The 23,943-nt window shown below is 33.1% G+C and overlaps 3 protein-coding genes across 3 annotated transcripts; 1 reads left to right on the top strand and 2 right to left on the bottom strand.

The window, feature by feature from the left end:
- The first annotated feature begins 869 nt into the window (after positions 1–869).
- LOC125208606 (putative disease resistance protein RGA3) lies at positions 870–4,603 on the top strand. The gene is made up of 2 exons (XM_089060362.1): positions 870–3,889; positions 4,081–4,603. The coding sequence occupies exon 1, from the start codon at positions 893–895 to the stop codon at positions 3,845–3,847; it is 2,955 nt and encodes a 984-aa protein (XP_088916488.1). The 5' UTR covers positions 870–892; the 3' UTR covers positions 3,848–3,889; positions 4,081–4,603.
- A 1,407-nt stretch (positions 4,604–6,010) lies between these two features.
- LOC125208613 (inorganic pyrophosphatase 2-like) lies at positions 6,011–7,470 on the bottom strand. The gene is made up of 4 exons (XM_048108265.2): positions 7,309–7,470; positions 7,030–7,151; positions 6,721–6,922; positions 6,011–6,416 (listed from the first exon to the last, which is right to left on the bottom strand). The coding sequence occupies exons 1-4, from the start codon at positions 7,444–7,446 to the stop codon at positions 6,072–6,074; spliced, it is 807 nt and encodes a 268-aa protein (XP_047964222.2). The 5' UTR covers positions 7,447–7,470; the 3' UTR covers positions 6,011–6,071.
- A 9,155-nt stretch (positions 7,471–16,625) lies between these two features.
- Positions 16,626–18,162, bottom strand: LOC125204415 (uncharacterized). The gene is made up of 2 exons (XM_089060412.1): positions 17,007–18,162; positions 16,626–16,931 (listed from the first exon to the last, which is right to left on the bottom strand). The coding sequence occupies exon 1, from the start codon at positions 17,715–17,717 to the stop codon at positions 17,019–17,021; it is 699 nt and encodes a 232-aa protein (XP_088916538.1). The 5' UTR covers positions 17,718–18,162; the 3' UTR covers positions 16,626–16,931; positions 17,007–17,018.
- Positions 18,163–23,943: the final 5,781 nt, after the last annotated feature.

Genomic DNA, 23,943 nt, shown 5'->3' with positions numbered 1-23,943 from the left:
TTAAGGCAAAACTCGCTTTTTATATATAGATTGGTATGTAATTTTATTTGATATTGAAAAAAATAATGCAGCCCTAATTGAAGCCCAAATCTAGAGTTACAATAGCTAGCGACTCTTCTCCTTCTAAAACAGACCTTGTAATTTCCAGAAAATCAAAGGTTTGATTCTTGATTGACATTTGGATGAATGATATCTTAGTTGTATATACCGAGAGGGAAATTTTTAATAAAATTGAAAATGAGAACATTCTTAGACGGTTTCAAGAAATGGCGACACGTCGAAAACAGTTATCATCTAGAGTCTCGTAAAAATTGTAAAGACATTTTATTTGAGTTGAATATTTTATTATAATTATTATTAATAATATTATTTTTTTATTTTTTTTGTTTTTTTTAAATTTCAGTACCAGCTTATTTGAAAGTCTAGTTCTATCCCTGTATATATATGTATAGATAGATTGCTCTCCTAAACTAGGACGGAGTGAGTACACTAAAAAAATACTTCTCCAAATTATGGTAGTAACTAAGCTGGTGATAATGGCGGATGGTGTGATTTCAGTGGTTGTGGAGTGAGTTGATAATACACTGATAAGGCATCATTATCTGACCGTAACGAGCCAACCTAATAAATGAATTTCTATCTAAAAAAAGAAAATTGATTAATTTCTTTATTGAAAAAAAAAGCTAATTTTAAATTTTGTACGAATATAGAAGTACATCAAAAATCTAAACCCTTATCTTCACTTTCCAAAAAGATGAAGTACGGCATCAATAATTGAGTTAAAGCTGTAAATCTAGTTAATGGATTGATTTCCACCTTACAACCAAACCAAGAAAAGAAAATATAACAGAAAATACTTCTCCAAATTGTGGTAGTAACTGAGCTGGTGATAATGGCGGATGCTGTGATTTCTGTTGTTGTGGAGAGAGTTGCAACTATCATTGAAGATCAGATTCGGTATGAAGTCAATTTGGTGAGAGGCGTTGAGAAGGAGCTTCTACATCTTTCAGACAAGTTAAGGACTATCAGAAATGTGTTGGATGATGCAGAAAATAGAAGAGTGAAGGATCAAAGCATCAAAAGTTGGCTGAAGAAGCTTGAAGCTACAGCTTATGAGATGGACGACATTTTGGATGAATGGAACTACTCTTTTCTCAAACATAAGATGAAAGCTTCCGTTGGGCAAAAGGTATGCTGCTCCTTCATCCCATCTTCATCTTTATGTTGCACGAAAGTTTCTGTTCGTCGTCATACTGCCCAGAAAATAGAAAATGTGAAAGTCAGGCTGGATCAGATTTTAAAGGAGAAGGATGATTTTGAATTTGTCACCTCTCTGCCTCCAACTGATCCTGTGCCCAATTCTTGGCGAGTTCAATCCACATCTTTTATTGAATTTGAGAAAGTTCGTGGGTTAGACATAGAGAGGAATAAGGATGGTATAGTGGAAAAAATACTTAGTGCCAATACCCAAACTCTTTCTGTAGTTGGGGCAGGGGGAATTGGAAAAACAACTCTCGCTCAACTTGTTTACAATGATGCTCAAGTGAAGAGTTATTTTGAATTAAGAATATGGATTTGTGTTTCTGATCCATTTGATTTGGTTGCAATTGCTAAAGGAATTATTGGGAGTGTGACAAAAGAGATTATTCCTTTAGGCATTAACCAATTGGAAATGGTACTAGAAAAACTTGGAGATTGTATTTTAGGAAAGAAGTTTCTTCTCGTTCTTGATGACGTTTGGACAGAGAAATACGATGACTGGGAACCCCTGAAAATCAATCTTAGGAAAGGTGCAGTGGGTAGTAAAATTCTGGTGACAACAAGAAAAGAGACTGCGGCTAAGATGATGGGTACCTTAGATAATGATATTTACCGTCCAAAACAGCTTAGTGATGAAGAATGTTGGTCATTATTGCGTTGGATATCCCTCTCGGAAAGGAAAGGGGAGGAATTGGAAGAATTTGAGAGTGTTGGCAAGAAAATAGCAAAAAAGTGTAGTGGCTTGCCTCTTGCTGCAAACGTTTTGGGAAGACTTTTGCAATTCAAATATAATTTGCAAGAGTGGGAAGATGTAGAGAAGAGTGAAATATGGCAATTGGGAAATGCGGAAGTAGATCTTTTTCCTCATTTAGTTCTAAGCTACAATGATTTGTCCCTGCCTCTTAAGCGTTGCTTTTCATACTGTGCCGTCTATCCTAAAGATCACGAAATTCATGCGGATAGACTAATAGAAGAGTGGATGGCTTTAGGTTATTTGGGATCTGTTAGTGGAAACGGTGAAGTGGAACTCAAAGGGCGAAGGTACTTGAACAATTTAGCAATGCGTTCTTTGTTTCAAGACATTGTGAAGATTGATGAACAAATAGTAGGTTGCAAAATGCATGATATAGTACATGATTTTGCTGTGTTTCTTAGGAAGAATGATAACAAAGATGAGGCTGCTACAATGAGAAAGGGAAGTTGTCAAGTTTGTGATCCTCTTTTAGTTTCTCAAGCTAAAGAGTATCGTAGCTTATTTATGGACAACAGAAGACATGTTGGTCTTTGTGATTGCATATCAAGTATTAGGGTGTTCGGTTTGAAAAGGGGTTTCTATGATCCTCTTCTACAAGGAATGGAAAAGTTGATTCACGTCAGATGGTTGGAATTGAGTGTTAATGTGTTGAAGGATGACGACCTCAAAAATATATGCAGGCTTTATTTCTTACAAACTCTTTTGTTATCAAGATGCTCCTTAACAAATGTTCCTGGAGAAATTGGAGATTTGGTACACTTGAGAAACCTTGACTTAAGTTTGAATAGATTCATGGATTTGCCAGAGAGTATTTGTAGACTCGTTGAATTGCAAACCTTGAATCTCATATCCTGCAACCAACTCTACAAACTGCCAGAAGGGATCCATATGCTTGAGAACCTCCAACACCTTTTTATTAATCGTGATCTTGCAAGTCGTCGGTTGGTTCAAGGAGTAGCTCAGTTACGTGGTCTCCGCACTTTTGGTGTTTTAGGTTCTTCCGGGATTGTGAACTCGTTCAGAGTAGCAAGTGATGCTAACAAGTTTGAAGTGTTGAAAAACTTAAACCTTCTTACTGGAACTCTAAGATTGGAAATTTTGTGCAACACCATACCTGAGGTGGAAGAGTTGGCTAGAACCGCAGGAGAAGCAGAACTAAGGAAGAAGATACACATTCACTCACTGCATATAATATTTCGCTCTGAGCCTCAATTGAAATATCATTCTGGTCAGGAGGAGAATTCCAGGCTCTCGCTGGAGTTAATAGAAACTTTGCAGCCCCATCAGAAGCTGAGTAATCTCGTAATTATGGGATACGCTGGCTATGCACTTCCGCGTTGGATGTCATCGTCCCTCAACTTTGTAAAACAGATTCATCTGTGTAATCATCTTCACTTGTCGTCATTGACACCTATGGGAAAACTACCTTTGTTGGAAGATCTCAGATTGGAGGACCTGAATAAAATGGAATTTTTGGGAAGGGAGTTTTTGGGAATAGTAGCTTCATCAAGTAACCACGTTGTTGTCTTTCCTAAACTCAATGAATTGGCATTTATTTCATTAATTTGTTGGGATAAGTGGGAGGACATAACGGTGGAAGAAGAAGGATCTGCTGCCATCTCCATCATGCCATGTCTCACTGAGTTGACTATCGAGAATTGTGAGAGTTTGAAGAAGCTGCCACATCGCCTCCTGTGTAAGGCCTCCTCGTCTTTGCGAGTGCTGAATATTTATGGTTCAACAGAGCTGGTAGAAACATACGGGGAGGGCAAGGAAGGTTCACCTTGGAGATCCATATCTCAACATAATCCACAACTTGTACTTCATTGCTGATCTTAATGTTCTTTTCTTCCTTCCAAGTTTGTGTTACTCTTGGTAAGTTGTGACATCTAGTATTTTTCTTCTTTAATGGATACTCTTTTTCTTTGCTTGATGATTGTAATCAAGTCCCGATCGTCTTGTCTTGTGTTGTTTTTGTGCACGATGAATGATGATTGTAATGAAGTCCGGCCTTGAGTGATCTTCTTGTCTTGTCTTGTGTTTAAGTTGTCTATTCTTACTTTCAGGGGCTGCTTAGTATGATAGAATGGAATGAAGATAGAAATGGAATGAGGATGGAATTCATTCTCGTGCTTGGTGAATGTAAGGAATATAAATGGAAATGGAATTGTGTAGAGTGTGTAAATTATGTGTAGTGGGTGGAGTGTGTATAGTGTGTGAAGTGTGTGCATAGTTTGTGAAGTGTGTGTATAGTGTGCATAGTGTGTGAAGTGTGTGTGCAATGTATGTAGTGTGTGTGTGTTCCGGATCTTAAATTAGCGCGCAAGACGCGTCAGTGGCGACTGAGGTGGAGAAGGAGACCACGCCACTGACAGAGGAAGAGCTGGAAGAGCAGAAGGATGTTCAGCCGGAGGCAGCGGCGACCGTCACGGAGGGCAGAAGACTAAGGCCAAGAGAGCATCTCAAGCCTCCAGAATTACGTCTCCAAATAAGAGACCAATTCAGTTAGGTGATGCAGTTGTCATTTTATTTCCTAATGTCGTACTTTATTTTATTTTATTTTTGATCTTTTAATTATTGTTGAACTTATTTTGGGTCGAGTGTTCTATAAGCTCCGTCGGGTTTCCTTTGTTGGTTCTTTCCCGATGTATAGGATTAGGTCGAACCAACCTCAGGGTCCATAGATATTATGAATAAGGCTTTCATTAATTCTGTCATTCAATTAATGAAGTATTATTTGCCCAAATTACTTGCGTAATACATCTCAACCCTAATTCTATGCCGACTGAGAATTCCTCCGCGCCAGATTATCGTTTGGCCACCGACCCTTGGTTAAGGGCGCCGGATTATTTTTGTTCGTACATGGAAGGATTGATTTTACTTCGTTGAGGGTAGAAGACTCTTAACAGTGTAGTGTGGATTTTTTTACTCCCTCCGTCCCGCTTTTGGAGTCCCGGTTGATCAATTTTGGGCGTCCTGCTTTAGGTGTCCCGGTTGAGATAAATTAATAAAAAATGCCTACAAAGTGTTAAAAGTCGGTCCCAATATCCACTACAACTAATAAAAAAGTGTCTACAACATTTATTTATTGGACACTCAATTAAAAGTGGGTCCCAACATCCACTACAATATTTATTTATTACACACTCAATCACTTTTTTTCTTAAAACATGTGTCTGACTCAACCGGGACTCCTAAAGCGGGACGGAGGGAGTAATAATTAAAATTTTTAAGATTTTAGTTTTATTATAAAAATATAAAAATTATAAAATTGAGTTATATTGAATTTAAATATAATAGTCCTATATTTTATCATTTTGTTAAAATCTAAAATTATAAATGAAATGGAATGGCCATTACTTAGCAAAGTGGAATAAATGGCTATTTCCATAGGAAATGGAATGATGATCTCTAAGGTTAAAAAATACCAAATATAGTAAGGAGAACCGGAACACCTATTCATGGCCGGACGAAAACTGAAAAACGGGACTTCTATTCATGGACGGAGAGAGTATATTTGAGCTTACAGTATTCGAATATATCCGTACCCCTATCCCACAGCTAAAAAATATTGATCGTGTAATTTATACCGATGTTTTTTCAACAAAATGATACTTTTTTATGAGTAGATAATAATGTTTTAACTCATCGAAAATTATTTGGTGGTCTAAGCAGTAGTCCAACTTTATAACCTTGAATTAAATCCCATTTCATATTATGAACATTTTATCTTCATCTTATAGTACTTGATATTACAAGCATTGGCATTTTACCAGCTTTCTATCCAAATCAAGATTAAATGGTTAATAATACTATTACTAAATGAAATTTTTTCTTCTTTTTTCAAAACCTCAAATATTTTACATCACTTTGAAGTTTGATGATTCAAATATGATGAGCAACATAACATATGCTCTTTTTTCTTCACAAAACACACCAAAATCTAACCATCCTTTTCCCTTCACAATCATAATTAATAAGAATTCATAAACCAAATAGCGGCTAAAAACTCCACATATTCTTATTCAACCCAAATTATAGATTTTTAAAAAAAATACTATTGCTGGACTTTGACTGATTGAGGTAAGGCAATTGGCATTGCCTCAATCTTGAAATCAACTGGTAGCAGTTGAACTGAATCTTGAATCTTGATCTTCTCTATAAGCATCATCAAAATCTTCTCCATGTCCTCGCCATCGATCCATTCGTGGATTTCAGCCCTCAAAAGCGCGCGATTTTCGCATATTAGCCCCCAGACGGGGAAGTCTTTCCTTGGCATCATGAAATCTTCGTCTCGCAGCTTCAAACTCGGGCAAAAGTCACCAATCCCATCTCCAAGGTATATGATCCTTTGCTTCCCTTCCTTAGCTAAACTGGCTTGAATTCTATCTACGATCATGCCCTTAATCAACAAGATTAATAATGCAAAAAAATTATCAGTCCAAATGTTGTGATTAAATAAAATAAACTAAATTATTGACTATTGCTAATTTATGTCAGCATTTTTTATGACTAGTAGATAAAATTTATAACATTAGTAAGTAATGACAAGATTTTGTGGGGTCCCAATCTATTTAAAATAAGAAAATGTTTAACTGAATAGAATCTTCAAAACTAGGAATCATCAAAGTCATAAATTCTCCAAAAACAATTAATTTAAGATTTACAAAAGAAAGCTCGATAAATTAAATTGAAGTTTGGTTTACCTTGCACATGTTTGGAGGGCAGAGAGTGCAGCCATGAGGTGATGACTTAAAATCAACAAAAGGAGAGATTCTAAGCTTCCCTTCTTCGTCGACATAGCTTGGATTCGTGTTGATTTCGGAGAAGCAATCCTTTATTCCAAGATGATCAATAATCGTCTCGATGAAAAATATGTTTGCATCACTCAATATTCTTAAATCGCACCTAATAAAATAAAATTCAAGAATTTTTATAATAATAATAATAATAATAATAATAATAATAATAATAATAAATATTAGACTACTAAAACATTATGGCCAAGAAAATACCCTAAAGCATGTAATGTTTTGATTGTAGGCACAATTCTTGGATGTATGGGAACCCTTCTTAAAACTTCCTTCACATCTTCAATGGTTTTCCCTTGTGCATGTAGCTCATTCATCATTCTATCCTGCAATTTTTTAATAAAAAAGAATTTCAACATTAATAAATTTTTCAAAAGAATAGGAGAATTTTGTGCATGACAAACCACAAAATGCATGCACTATGATCAATTGTTCATGTTAAAATATTACTAAAATAAATAAAGATATTGGTGAAATTCGAACCATGAGAGAATTCCACGGCATGGTGGGGAGGAGCTCGTTGAACAAGTCGGTGGCACCGAGCTCGTCGACGACCCAATTATCGCTGTCCACGTCGATAATGGTCTTGTCGAAGTCGAAAACTATTGTGATTCCGGCCATTGCGAGGATTAAGCGTGACTTAAATTTTTCTTAATTTTTGTAGTGAAATTGAGGTTAAGAGATTGATTATTTATATAGGTGGAGTGTATTTATTAATAGTAAAATTAATACAAGGAATATTCTTATGGAATTGAACTGTCCTATTCCACCTTGGAAACGCACTTTCTCTCTTTCCAATTTCCATAACTTTGGGCGAATATGCCGTTGAGGGGATTCTAATTCGATGATGGCTTTATTTATACATAAACTTTTGTAATAAAAGTTTATAATAACTGTCGGCTAAAATTGGCCTAATTGAATTAAGGAATTTTAAAATATTATCTAATAAACACTAAAAAAAACTATAATCATATGCTATGTTTGTAATATGATAATAATTTTATTTAAATATGGTGTGCTACTACAAGTTATTGTGGCCATGACAAAGGTAATGGAGAGTTTAATAAGTCTACAATATGATTCACTGCATTGATGATTTAGGCCATCAGATGAAGTTTGTTATACACAATTTGTATAGTGACTTGTGTGGTTTTCCCTTTCGTTTATTTTTACTTTTTGTAGATGGTTATGATTATCTCTTAAATCATAAAAAATCATTTAGTCTTGTCAATTAAATGGAAGTAAAGCAATATTAGAAGAAAAAAATTTGTTTTTATTAGGTGAATTAAATATTTTTGCTAAACTACTAATAAATCGATGTATGCATGGAATTAATTAGTGATTAATTATATGTTACGTATAACAATATTTGTAGTAATAAATTTGTAGGAAAGACATATACAGTTAATTAGTTATGCTTCTTGTTGTGGAAGAAGTATTGTTCTCGTGGTGGACACTGGAATCCAATTCAGCATCTTGGCATTTTTAAGAAAAGAGTATACGAATTAGTTACAAGTATTTATTATATATGTGCAATAATATCTCTTTAGTGGCTATAAATATAGACATATAGTACTATTAAAATAGTAGAGATCATCTCTAAAAAGAGGTCTACTATGACGATATTAATATGAAGCTACTAATATTTAAAACTTATCTCATAATAAAGTGAAACAATATGCACTTGTCCAATGCGTGTAGGAATTTGCGAGTTTTGTATTTACGTACATCACTCAAAAAATCTGTTGACAACCAAATGCACTTTAACTAAATAATAATATAAAACTTGCAAATTCAGTAGTATAGTTATGAAAAGTAAATCTTATCTTATTATATAAGTATTGCAGTTTATATCTTGTTAATTACAGAATTGAACTATTGATTGATTCTTTTTATGTCAATCTTATAGTTCAGTTGTCGAATTAATTATATATGTTGTGTTATTTTTCCTGGCGCGATTAATCATATTTATATAAATGTATAATACAAATTGACAAGCCAATTTTTCAATTAATTTGTTGGGTAAATTGTTGAAAAAAATTAAAATATTGGTTTGTCCTCCAAATTTATAAATTAGGTGAAAAATCATGAATTATAGACTTTTTTGCAAATTGTCTCATGGCAAAAAATAAAAAATAAAAAATGGTTAATGGTTTGCCTATGTGTTAGATGTTTTTAAATCAAGCGATGTCATTTTTCACGAATAAATAATTTTTTAACTCACCAGCAGTGGTATTCATGCATGATTCTCGACTATCATATAAGATAATACTACAATTTTACCAATTCTTTTGTTGTGGGATAATTACGAATATTCAAACTTTATATACTAGGAGTAGTTTTTATTTGGTTGATTTTTAAAGTTACAGTGCATGCTAAAATTTATTGTTTTTTTTATAATTTGCCCAAATTTATAAATGAGTTCTACCAAAAATTGAAATGTGTCATTTTTATGGGACAGACGAAAATGAAAAAAAAATTATGGGCAGAGAGAGTATGAGTTATCTCGCATCAACAATGTGAAATTAAAAAAAAAAAAAAGAAAAAGAAAAAGGAAATTAATTTAAATAAATAATGAGTCATTCTTTCTGTTACCAAGTAAATTTAGGATAAAACATCTGATAATTTGATTTGCCTTTCTATTCAGACATATTATGTGCACTTATATAAGTAAGCATATAAATATAACATCCCGATTGGCTAATTTTAAATATTAGGGTGCTGATTTTTTCATTAATGTGGTTAGTTGGGTGGAGTATGACGAAAAGTAGCACTCACCAATTTGCAATTTCTTATATTAATTTACTAAGCACATATATGCATATTACGTTACCTTGGCCAACCCTAGTCAATCAATTTTATTTTTATAATATGTTAGGAATTTTTTTATTGTTAACCTTATTTTGGTCAATCACATAATGGAATCTCGTTTCACTCCTATACTTTCTAAATGGAACTTTTAGCTGCATGCTACTAAGAATCATTAATTATCTTAATTTATTGGTCATGCAAAATAAGATGAACAGTAAATTAACTGTTGTAAATTATGGGGATGGGTTCATTATTGATATTTGCTTTTATTATTTTTACATCTTCGAGTGGTCATTTATATTACTATAAACTTTCTCTTTGATTATGAAAAAACATAGTAATACTAATAGTTCATGTAATAATAATATTGGTCAGGCAATAAAACACAACTTAGAGTTGTTAACAGGAATCAAAGTACAACCTTCTGCTGGACGAGGAAAAGTTTCATTGGCACACAAATTTACACAGACTTCCCATCAGTACAAACATCTTTGAATTAATATGACGACCAAGATAAATAAATATGGAATCATTACTAATCATCTTTTTAAAATCTAATAAGATGATTTTAATTTGAAGAAAAATGGAAAACAATATTATGGTGAGATCAAGATCCATATAAAAAAACTTAGTCAATTTATTCTTATTTTGCAAATCACAGTGCTTTTTTAGATTAGCTCCATTATGAAAGCTTATTGTCATACAGAGGGCCAAAATGTTATTGCAATCCAACTTTTTCAAAATCGTGAACAAGCATTCAGACTTGCACTCCTTTTTTGGTACAATGATTGAACATTTTTAATTTAAGTGATGGAAAGTTATAATCGCAAGTAACACCATTTCTTTAAGATGTAAAAACCCCAATTTAAATAAAAACTGATCGATTCCACGAAAAAATAAATTATAGAGATACAGATGGGCTCAGTTGGGGCGCAAGCATTTGGCCCTGTATGAACTTTTTTGGGCCTCTTATGCTTAGGTCATCTCCAATCATTTATCCTAAGCTCAAATCCATTTTTGAGTATATATTATACTAAAAAGTAATTTTAATCTAACTATTTATACCAAATTCAAAATTTACACCATTTTTGAGTTTTTGTCTCACAAAATATTTGCAGTAACACCATATTTGGTGTTGTTTCACAAAAAAAACACCAAAAATGAGTTTGAGTTTAGTATATGGTTAGAGAAGATTTATACACTAAAATTCATTTTTGGAATATGGTTGAAGATGGTCTTAGCTAATGTATACATTTTTTTATTATTATTGGATGAAGAAAAGAAAAAAAACATTTAATTAATATCTAAACGTGCTTAACCAATTTAAATAGTGAAACAAAGAGGCTTGTTCCCCTTTTCCCTCTCTTAGAATTGAGCTATGTGCACCATCCTACCAATTCAATGAATACGATAATTCATCTGAATGTTATGAGCATCCACATTCGTGCTCTTTGGCAAGATTACGGATATGGGCCCGGATCCACTTTTACTCTCTGCTCTTAGGCAAGAGCACAACACTCACATCCATTCTCTTCCGCAATCACATGCCCAAGGGTCTCTCCATTCCATTATTTAATTTAAAGAAAAATATTTCCACAATTTTAAAATGCATTAAAAGTACTCGGATTACTATTACAAATTAAAATAAATTAAAAATTACATAATTAAAATCCTAAAAATTTAAAATTACATAATTAAATTTATAAAATTAAAAAAAAACCCACTACGCGGTTCCAAATTTCGCCCAAATGTTTTGATTAGGTCTTCTTGTAGCTCATTGTGTGTATTTATAGATGTTTTTGGGATTAAAAAAAATCAAAAAAAAATTGTAAAAATCCAAAAATATATTTTTTTAATTTTTGGTATTATTTTCAATTTTTTTTTAAAAAAAAAAGAAAAATCCAACGGATATACCGTTGGCGAATAGAATTGTGCCACGTCAGTGTGCTCGATGCATCGAGCAGCAGCGAGCAACGATGCACCATGCCAGCGGCACGGATGGCGTCCGTGCCAGCAAGCACCGTTGCGGATGCTCTAAGTGCCATGCTCCTCTCAGGCTCACGAACGTTACATCTCATACTCCACACCATGTCCTCCTACCCGACTATAACCATCATCATCAAAACAACACAATCCAATAATTGGAGATAGAGATATCGGTGAAGACTTAGTGGTACCCTTGGTACATTCAATAAAGTCGAGGTATGCAATGCAACATCATTACCAATGATATGATCGGATTGTGTTTGTTTTGATGATGTGATAAGGTAGGAGGACACGTTGTGGAGTACGAGAATATAACGTTCGTGAGCGTGAGAGGAGCATGACACTGAGTACCAATTAGTTAATTACCATCATGCACTACATCACGAAAGAATAAAGTTGGAAACAATTTATATTGTTTTTTTTTTTCGAACCCCAATTAATTTGAGGCGGGCTTTTGTGTGGTGAACTTGAAGTTTAATTAGTGTTGGTAGTTATATAGATGGATAAGGTGGCTCGTACAATGATTGGTATAGAAAATGAAATACTAAGATTTTTAAAATAGAGTATCTGATTCGGAATTAACTATAATCGCTATATTTATAATATACGTACTCCTATTAACGACATAATATTGTACTTATTTAGACCTCGATTTCATACAATAATCATGTCAAATTACAAAAATTAAACGGTGGAAATTAAATAAGTATAAAAATAGAAACAAAAATCATCATAATCGAATGTAAATTAAAAGATAAAATTAAAAATCACAAATAGTTTATAAAATTTGTAATATATAGACACTAGATCTAGTTTAATGTAAATGGAATTCGTAATATATGATTGAATTTGCAGTATGTGATTGAGTTTATTATATGTATTGATGTATTTATTAGTAGTATATTTTATAAATAATACTACTGACTTTGTAATACAGTATGTGTTGAGTTTGTAATATATTTGGTCCACGAAATATTTAAAAAATGTGACACTCTTGCGTTTGTGCGTCAACACAAAATTTAAATAGAAACGCAATATTGTAATAGTATTTCAAAACACAAAATTTTAAAAAAAAACTAATCCATTCCACAAAAAATACGAACTTGTGCAGATGGGCTCACTAGGCCACTTGCATTGGGCCATATATGAACTCTTTTGGGCCTTTTAAGCTTAGGTAATGTAATAAAATTTAATATTACATTATAATTAATATTAGGAGAAAAGTAAAAAAAAAAAAATATTTAGTAAGTACTATCTAAATGGCTGATATAACGTACGTAACCAAAATAAATCTTTATTGAAATAAAGAGGCTTGTTTCTCTCCTTTCTCACACTAGTATTTTAGAACAATTGAAATACATATAGCATCATGCTAATTCAATGAATACGATAATTCATTTAACTATTGGCATATACTAAGATATATTTATCGAACTTATCAATTTTTAATGTATCGCTTTATCTTAACCTTCAAAAATTCAATCACAAGTATTTTCTAAATATAACGATATACATTTTATCGATGACCTTCTATTCTGGATCCTAAGATATCACACTTCTAGCTTATACTTTTTGGCCCATTCATTTCACCCTTTCATGAAAGTAATTCTTCCGGCACCAATAGAGCCGGAAGAAGGAAATCTTCACTACCGGCGAGGAATCAAAAACGAACAAGATCTTGTCGTCCCGATTCTGGATGGCATCGAGCGATTAGTGAGCGAGAGCAATGGAGACAGGGTGATTTAAGATCCAAATATAAGGCTTATTCTTGTCGAATTGGAACTTGAACAAGAAGGGTTTTTTCGCCACCTTCTTCTTCTCCTTCGCCAATAGGCCAAATACCACCATATGTATCATCGAGCTCCGTTCCACCTGCAACGGCGTATCTGCTGGGGTCGATGGGACGGAGGGGGCCATTGCCGGAGAAAAATCAGGCAAATTGGAATTAATAATAATATGGTTTTGTCCCCTCAAACTTTAAAATTGTGTCAAAGGTGGACTAGCATGGAGAATGAGATACATAACACATTAATATTTTACATGTGTGTGTATATATGTATAGCCATCCAAAATTTACTCCTATTTGTATGGACACCCTTGCATTTTCAGTTTGACATTTATAATTACACTCACTTTATCACATCTACACATTCTATATTAAGCTAGCAAATGAACCGTACCAAAAGAATTGTGTTCAATTTTCCATTTATAATTGCACGTGAGTTGTATTTAATATTAATTAACATTTGAAGTTAAATACAACTCACAATGCAATATCTGTGTTTTGACTTTGACTAAAATTGTTGTGGGACTCGAGATCGTAACGATAGTCAACAGGCGCAAGTGCTTGTTAAATGGCATTAACAAACACATTCAGCAAGCACAAAGATGCTCGCTAAATCAATACTTTGCTAGCACTAGCAATGTGCTCGAGAAATACCTCATATTTCCAGTTGTGAAATTGTGATTGGTTTCGCGAGGGCTTTGAAGTGTGGCGATTTTAATTAATGGTTTGAAGTTGGCAATAGTACTCTTTGTGCTCGCAAAATTCAAATATTTTAATTTTTTCTATGATTACAAATATACAATTTAAAATATATAGTATTTCTCACAATCCAAGTAGAGAAAGGGACAATGAAAGCGATGAAAAGCGGCTAAGATATTGGCTCCAACCATATAAACAGAATCATTGGGTTGGATTTACTGAACCAAACGCATGCATTAATTGATGATTGTCCAAACTTCAAATCCACATATTAATTTATCATATATGTCACATAAATGATCCAACTTAATTAATATTTTGAGGGTCCATGTGCTCCCTCTTGTGGCAGTGGACCATGGTCCACCCTCAGTTTGCCCCTGTTCATTTATTTTACATTTAATTGATGAGAAAAGGAAATAGTTTTTGGTTGACTTTTTTAATGGACGATATTTATTTTTTTGACATAATGAAACTAGCACATTTATGATGCATTGGGTTTTTGAAACAATAATAGTATACACAATTTGAGGTGCTATAAGAATCAAGATAAGGTGATGTAATTTGTATGCTTGAAAATGTCTATTTGAAAAGCATGGGATTAACAAAATATTAATTGAGAGATATAATGAAGTCATCTAGTGTAACGAATCACTAATTTGCTATAGAAAATTACTATTATAATATGAAATATATACTAAATATAGTAATATTCCCTATTAATATATTTATAGTTATTAGATAACCATCAAGATTAATCTCTATTTATATCACATATCCTATATTAAATGGTTACCATCATAGTTATTAAATATATGTGATACTTTGATACAGAATTCGAATCATCAATTCATACCAACCTGCAAACAAAACAAAACAAAAAATTAAATTAAACAGCTAGAATACATTCGTTTTAATTTCATCATTTTAAAATAATATAAGATGACGTATAAACCAGTCTAAAATCAACTATTTTTTACAATGCGCATTTTTTTTTTTTTTGCATTTTCAGTTTTAGTGCTCATTGAATTTATCTGTATTAGTGCTCATTGAATTGATAGACTATCGCAAAATATATTTCAATATCAAATTATGAAGAGAGCAATAAATTCTAAAAGTCCAAAGTCAAGAAATTTGTTTGTCACAACTCCATCAAGTGGCAATCTAATTGAGACACACATGACATCATTATATTTAATTAATTACCATGCAATTACACATATATATCAAGATTATCACTACAATATACAACAAAGTTTAGGAAACTTATAATTTTTTTATATTTGCAACAAATGTTTTTGTTTATTTCACTCGTTTAATTGTTATTTGAGATGGTCTGCATGTTAAAGTTAAAACTTAAAATCTAATTTGCTTTTACAGGTTCTTTATTCAATTTTTCCCGAGTTTGAACTGAAACCTTCGCTATTGCTTCACGGTTCGAAAATATTGAAACTAAAGTGGATCGGCCGAACAAAAAATCAGGTTCTGATTTAACGGTAAGGATCACCTACGATAAATTCTGATTCAACCCGTTCAAGTCAATGGTCATTCCCGGTGAAACATGTGGTTCCGATTTAACTATGCATATCTAATTGGGTTGGTTCAATATTTGGAGTATAATTAAAAGTGTCCATTTACGTGGCTCGAATTGGTGGTGGGCCCATTCAACTTAAAACTGAGCCCACCTTCAACATTAATCATCATTCATTTTCTTTTCTTAATTCAAAACCAATTCAAAGATTAAATTATTTATTTATTGTGTCTATTTCAAAACTGCAAACATGAATACAATGCCTTCGAATTTTAGTACTACTGAGATTTGGGAAATTTAAAAGTAAAATTTTGGAATTTAAATAATATATATAACAATATGTTTCAATCAAATTATTAAAAATTGTGTTTCAACCTCCTATTTCACTTTATCTGTTATAATTACGTGATAGAAGAATCTAATGTACTAATTAAAAAATAGCATCCATATATAGCACGCGATCAATAATTAATTATTTATCAAGTGAATCCATAAAAAAGAGCATTTATTAGGTACAAAAGGTTCTTCAAATTTGTCCTCTTTCTTAGAGAAAAATGTGATGTCAATCCGGCTAAAGAAAATTGATGTACTACACTTTAAACATTGAATTATGCTTTCCTATTCCACAACATTAATCCATCTAAAAAACTCCTTTTATTTCACATAAATCACAAGCCAGTGATATAGTTACATCAAACTCTAATTCAAAATGCAAGCAAATAGAAGTTGCCAATATCATCATATTTGCCAAAAATGGTTTAATTTTATATGATTCATCTCATTTCATCTTATATAGATTTTAGATTATTGTAACCACTCCAAAAATAGATCATATTCAGAGCTCAATGTAGCATGAATCCATCCATAGCAATATCTCAATTAATTCCTCAGTTGGAATATCAAACTCATCAAAGCAAATACAACCAAACACACTACTAAAAGAAACTCAAGAAAATGTGATCACATTGATATTCATAAAGCCAATAAAAATGAAGGGAAAAATCTCTATTTCCATAATATATTACCATTTCAACTATTAGTAAAGCTCATACAAGTCCCAAAACACACAAAATCATCAAAGAGAAAACCTATATTTATAAATATAAACTATAGAACTCTAATATCATGGCCAATGAGGAATCCCAACTCACAACATTGATCATCTCCCCATCACCAAATTACTTCAATATTCATACCACTATAACATAACACAATCACCACCACCACCATTATACATATGATTAAAAACCAGTCTGTCTATAGGGGCAACGCAGTTGGTTCTGGAGGTGCATGGTTCTGGAGGTGCAGAATCGCAAGAATGATTAAAAACGATTCTTGAAAATAAAAATAAAAATATCCCACTTTGCTCACCTTTTTTCCACACTACAGAAAAGTTGAGCCCGGTGTGTAAATGGCAAGATCAGGCCAACCATTCCCTCCGCCGCCCCAACAGCCACCATCTCCTCCTCCTCCACCGCCGCCGTCTCCGCCGTGGATGCTCAAGAATCCATCCGCATTGTTGCTAACACTCACATCACTCTCCAAAACACCCGGATCCACATTCTGACCCGAACCCGGATCGCCGAACTGACCCGCGACCCGCAGCCCGGACCCGGCAGCGCCCAGCCCGTCCAGGAAATTACCGAAATGCCCCCCGCTGGAGCCCAACAGAGAGCTGAAGCTGCCGCCCGGCTCCATCAAATTCCCAAACTGCCCCGCAAAATTCTCTCCCTTCAGCGGCGGCGGCGGCGGCGGCTCGGTCGTTTCGCTCTTCACGCTCGACGACGGTTCGGCGGCGGCGGCGGGGCGTTTTGTGGCGGAGGAGGAGGAGGAGGCGGCGCGCTTGGAATTCTTCCGGGAGCCGCCGCCGACGGGGATGTTGCGCAAGGCGCCGCCTTTCGTCCAATAGCGGCGGCAGTTCTTGCAGAAGTGGCGCGGCTGGGAGAGATTGTAGTTGTTGTAGTAGCAGAATTTGGTGTTTGAGGAATCGCAGCGGGGGCATTTCAGGTGTTCTTGCTCCGGGAATTGCGGCGGCGGCTGCACTTGCGCTTTGATCTGCGAATACAGCGATGGGTCTTGCATTTTTTTTGTTTTTTTTTTCTGGGTCACGATAAAAAAGCGATCTTTGCGCGAAATTTCAGCTGGGCTTGATGAGAATCGATGATTTTGGAAAATTGAGGAAAAAGGGTTTCTGAAAGTTGTGATCTTTTTCGAGATCAAGATCGAAATATGTGGAAAAATTTTGTCTTTGGATCATGGAAGAAGAAGAGGGCCATCAAGTCTTGGGGAGTTTGATGGAGTGTTTGGTTAATTTCTTCAAAGGGGTGAATGATTTTGAAGAATTTTGGAAAAAAATGATCTTTTTTCTTGTGTTTGAGGTGAGTGATCACTTCAAGTCCGCGTGAGAGCGATGACTAGAGCTCATCATATAGATCATAGAGAGTGATTTCTCTCTCTCACGCACACACACACAGTGAAGCAGCAGAGTTTATCAAGTTTGGATTTTTGGCTTAGGAGGCTTGAGGTGTGGTAGTGTGTGTAGAGATGAGTTAATTCTTCATTGATTAATGAGTTGAATTATTGTTTAGAAAATGATAATTAGATTCTCTAAATCTTGGCTGCTCTATGCTTATAGGCTGAGTTATGGAACTAATTGCGTGATAATTCTAGATTATTCTAATCAAGGTGAGGGACCAACAGAATAATATGTGGAGAAAAATAGCGTTATTTAAATATAAACTAGATGACCCTAAGTCAAATTCAGGCAAGAAAAGGGCCTTGTTAGCCTTTAACAAATGATCATTAGTCTTTCAAATAGAATTTTTTAGAAGATTTTTGTAAACTAGCATATTCTTCCTCGTCACACTTTTAGTTAAATCCACTTTACATATTCTTTCGTTGAATAATAGTAATATGATCTTACTGTTGTCATAATTTTACTATTAAAACTTCTAAAAGGAGGTTAGGTATTACTACTTTCGTCCCACTTTAGCAGTCTCGTTGACTTTTTTGTACTCGTTAAAAAATGATATTCTTTCTGTCTCAGTTTAAGAGTCACATTTTGCTATAAAAGTCCGTCTCAATTTAAGAGTCACATTTTACTGTAAAAGTACGTCCCAGTTTAAACTCACATTTCGAATCTTCTATATTTGAATATAAAATTTTACTTCATTATTCATCAAAATTACACCCAAATGTCATTATCTACATAAAAATAAATTTAAAAAAATTGAAAAACCAAAAAGTCAAACCATCTCACTTTCCACCAGCTCACTTCATTTATTACACACTCCACCATCTCAATTTATTTATTACACACCCCATCAATTTCTTAAAACTCGTGCCATAACTAATTCTAACTCCTAAACTGAGACGGAGGAAGTAATAAATAGTTAAAGTAGAAAAATGATAAAGTAAGAGCGAGAATAATGTAGAGTGCAGAAAAGTCAACAAGACTGTTAAAATGGGACGGGGAGAGTATATGATTTTAAATTATACAAATAGCTCCAATAATATATAGCATGTGCTTTATGCCTCAACTCGATAATTTACTATACGAAAAAACGTGTTAAATAAAACGAATTTGTTTACAAATCTAATCTAGGTAATTTGGCACAAATATATTAGATTTATAGAGTTAGTTTAAAAAACAAAGAATATAGTTGCCCTAATACCACATGCAAATTTCTAGCAAAATTCAAATACGAATTAGTTTACTACAAAGCCTATAAACACTAATCTAGTACTTAATTAACAGAGATAATCGTGATTAAGGGCAGCCGAGCCACATGACAAAATGGCTTTAGCCGAGCTGAGCCGAGCCTGCGTGCTAGCCAAGCAGTGGAAATAGTGATGGATCAAGGAAGAGCATCATTTGTATGGCATCGGGAAGATCTGGACCGTCCATTTTTGAAAGTGGGCTAACTGCAGCCGTCCATTTGGGAGAGGAATACACGAAGTCGTAAATTTGGGTGGATTCGAGTGGCCGTCATCCAATGGGCCCAATATTCAATAATGAAGGCCCAACACATGGCACCACCCCCCATCATATGTTTATATGTAATTTATATATTCACGCTCGGGGTACGTTGGGGGTGCCACCCTTTAAAATAACATCGTACCACTATTCCTAGCCAATCATTTATATATATGGACGAATAATAAGCTACAACGTGACAAAAAAAAAGACCCCCAAAAAAGACGGCCAGCAATATGCTGTAACATTTATAATATTGTTGTATAAGTGGTGTCACAGTGTCACTTTAGACACTTTAAGAGGGGTTGTCATTTTAACACAAACCTTCACACACTTTATAGTACTAGTAGTACTCATAATAATTTGTTTTTCCACCTCCGAAAATAGGTCACGGTAATAAAAGTATTGGAATATTATTAGTAGATAATTTGTATCATCTTACAAGTACTCACTCCGTCCCAAGATATTAGACCCCTTTCTTTTAGCACAGGAATTTAGGAGATGGAGTAGTTGTTTAGTGGTGTAAGTGGAGTTGGTAGTAGAGTAAATTTTTACCATAAATAGAAATGGTTCAAGTGCATTGGGACACCCCAAAGTGGAATAGGGGTCTAATATCTTGGGACAGAGGGAGTAGTACTCTTTCTTTGTTTGAAGTTAATTGAAATATTTTTTTCAGTACAAAATTTTAAAATGGTATTTAATTAGTTAAATAGAGATATCATAAAATATGATAAAGAATAAAATAGATGAGTGGAGAAATAATAAAGCATTAAAAGAATTATTTTTTGCAAAAAAATAACTCGTTTAATCTGCTAAAAGAGAAAATGACTCCTTCAATTTAGGATATTCTCAAAAGAAATACTATGGTTCATTTAATTTGAGATGGATTAAGTATCAATAATGATTAAAAGAATAGTGATTGGAGTATAAGTCTAAACAAATGGTATTAGTGACGGGAGACATGTTTTCCAAATTTTCAATCAATATAGATTTACGCAAGAGAACACAAACTATATTGAGGTTATCGTGAAATATTTACTCGAAGTGGGACAAGCTTTTTTATTATGGTTGACGGTTTTTTTCTGAAATACGGTAGAATTTATCTGGAAAAGAGATCGGACTTAAAAAATTAGTTAATATGATGAAAATAATAAATAAATTGATATACTATTGAGAATAATAAATGGTAAGTAAGATAGTTACATTGATTTTTGTGGATAGATTAAATTTGCAAAATTTTTACTCCTTTTTAAAATAAAGAGAGTATTGGATTTATTTTATTTCTAAAATGAGGCACCACGACAAAATTCTACACGCATTATGACAAGAAATCAATTTCTTTAACATGAGGAATCTAGCATGTTTGCTTGGATGATAAAAGTGCACCAATTGCATTTGTACTACTAGTCGAATAAAGTTGAATAGGATATGTTATTTATTTAATTTAAATTCGTTTTCGGTGAAATTATAAAATTCTCAATTGATGCAAGAAGCATCGTTAAAATCAAATGTGAGTGGTTGAGTAAGGAAAAAAACGACAATTAGAGTGGAATTGAGAAAATATTCCTCCACTTCTTTTTTTCGACAATTAGAGTGGAGTTGAGAAAATATTCTCAATATCTTGCAAAAGAATTTCATGTCACAAGGCTCTTGTGTATTAATAGAAAGAAAATTTCATGTTTGGTTTGTTCTTTTCTTCATGACAAAGTCTCATGTTAGAAAGTTTTCACATGAATTAAGATGCATGAAATTATTTGTATATCCGATTAAGTTTAATAATTTCTAATTGAAAGGGATTTTTATGTGTTTCCATGTGAGGACGACCTAATACAAGAAGACCACCTCTTTCTTTATTACCTTTATATTTGAATCCATTTAAAAAATATATTCATCAATGAAATTATCCACAACATACTATTGACTAGAAATTGTGAATTATGAATACCTAAAAGGAAAACAAAATTAATTAAGAAAGTGAGGCTAAAGAGCTACTACATGAAATGTCAAATGCATAATGATAGTATTTTCTCTACTTATAATTTACAACTTTACTATACATGACTAGTCATTTCTCCACTTAAAACATATTCTACTTAGTGAGATTCATTCTCCGCTCATGCTATAATCTAGATATCTAGTACTGGTATTAAAACACGTTCTGTGGAGGAATTTTCGGTCGTTCAAGATTAACATATCTTGAATTATTCAAGATTGAATTGACCCGAGATTAATTTATCACACAGATCAAGATTCATAAGTCAAAACTAAACATACATGACATTGTTGTTCCAAAATTAAGTATCAGACACTATTTATTCAGCCGAACAGCATTCAATAACTCAATCTTATCCAACTAATTGACTTGAATATACACTATTTTGTGGGACGGGGAGGTTATTACATAAATCTAATAAAACATTTTCCAAGATTAATGAAATAGTATTAAAGTATTAATGAGAAGTTGAGTATATTAATTACAAAAAGTGGGAAGGAAGCACACGATGTGGCACTAAAAATGAATAAATGTTTGGTTCCTCGGATGTAAGGGCATTAAGATTAGGCCAACAACTGATTATTAGTTCACTTTTCGCTTTTGTGTGAAAGATGCATGCCACTAGAGGACAAAAACTACATTAGGTCAATGTTTATCATTCAAATTTTGCATTTACTTGTCCCACACAATAATATACTATTTCAAACATACCACATAATGATGTTTCCTTATGCTTTTAAATCTTAATATTGTAATATGCTTTGATTAATTGAATATGCTAAAATCAATTTGCTAGTACTATTTTTTTGTTTATAATAAAACTTTTGCACCGTCAACATAACTTCTATAATTTGTATGGTTTACAACAACGATTGAAATCAAGTGAAATTAACATATGCGTGATTGCTGCAAAGTCTAGCCGACTATCTCGACGTCGTCGTTTCAAATATGCAATTAATCAGTAGTACCTCCGTACCCCAAATTTTGACACAGTTTACTATTTCGGTTCGTTCCTGAAAATTTGACACGCTTCACTTTTTACTATTTTTGATAGTGGACTTCATATTCCACTAACTCGTTCCTACTCATATTTTATTATAAAACTAATACTTTAAAAGTAGGACCCACATTTCATCAACTTTTTCAACTCATTTTCCATTGCATTTCTTAAAATCCGTGCCGAGTCAAGTATGTCAAAATTTGGGGGACAGAGGTAGTATATAGTAATTAGTAAGTACTATACAGGGAGTAGTATTTAGTATTTTGGGTACGGTTATATAATGTAGCTTGCATAATTCATTAATTCCGATTCATTTAAAAAGTGATTCATTTTCTAGTGCTAGTAAAGTATTTAATTCACCTAAAATGTAATGGTTCATATGACTATTATACCCTTCATTTCAGTTAGGTTAGTATCTACTTAATAATTAACGCAGAGAATTTTATCACTAACTAAATTATTATTATTATTACTCTTTCATGTTAGCCAGTTATATATTTATTCAAATAAAATACATTTGTATATTGAAGACAAAACACTAGTAATTCCAACAATATTATATGCAAGGAAAATACTCGACAAATTAAATTTGAGAGGACATATAGGCAGAAACTAGGGTTGAAATTTTCGTCTATAGCTTGACAAATTTGGTGAAACATCAAGTTGTGGTTGTTAATTTCACATCTTTATATTAACTTCGAATCCTAATCTAACCCATGAAAGGCCTATTAAAAGGCATGGATTTATGGTAGGAAAGTAGTCAAATAAATCGGATGGAAGTATGGAACAACTTTTTCTTCGACTTTGGCAAATTAAAAAATTGCGACAATGAAATGACACATTAGTTTTAAGAAATATACAGTAAATTATATAAGTAAATAAAGGTAGAGCATAGGTAGAATGTGTATATAAATTTTTATTTTAATAATACTGTAATTAGAAATTGAATAAAACTATTTTTGTGGATGTCAAAAAAAGAAAAAGAATATATGAACATGGAAAATTCTAAATCAATTTTACCACTTAGGGCATTCACAATTAGAGCCTATCTCCGGAGCCCATCTCAGAGCCTATCTCCCTGCAATGAGACCTCATCACAGAGCCTATCTCCATGCAATGAGACCTCATCCAAGAGCCTATCTCAAAGCCCATCTCATTTCCACATCATCACTATTTTTATATTTCTCTTTTAATTGTTAGTCTAAAATAAAATGATACAACATAGCAAAAAAAGAAATTAAAGACAACTCAATAAAAAATAAATTTCATTAAAAAGAAAATATCCTATATTTATAAAAAATACAGAAAATATAAACTAAAAATATTGATAAAAATACTA

The sequence above is a fragment of the Salvia hispanica genome, chromosome 6 (genome assembly GCF_029641045.1).
Source record: "Salvia hispanica isolate PSC_SH4W2 chromosome 6, Shi_PSC_v1, whole genome shotgun sequence".
NCBI classification, from domain to species: domain Eukaryota; kingdom Viridiplantae; phylum Streptophyta; class Magnoliopsida; order Lamiales; family Lamiaceae; genus Salvia; species Salvia hispanica.
The sequence above is the reverse complement of the archived record's forward strand: the minus strand, read 5'-3'. Positions and strand labels throughout refer to the sequence as shown.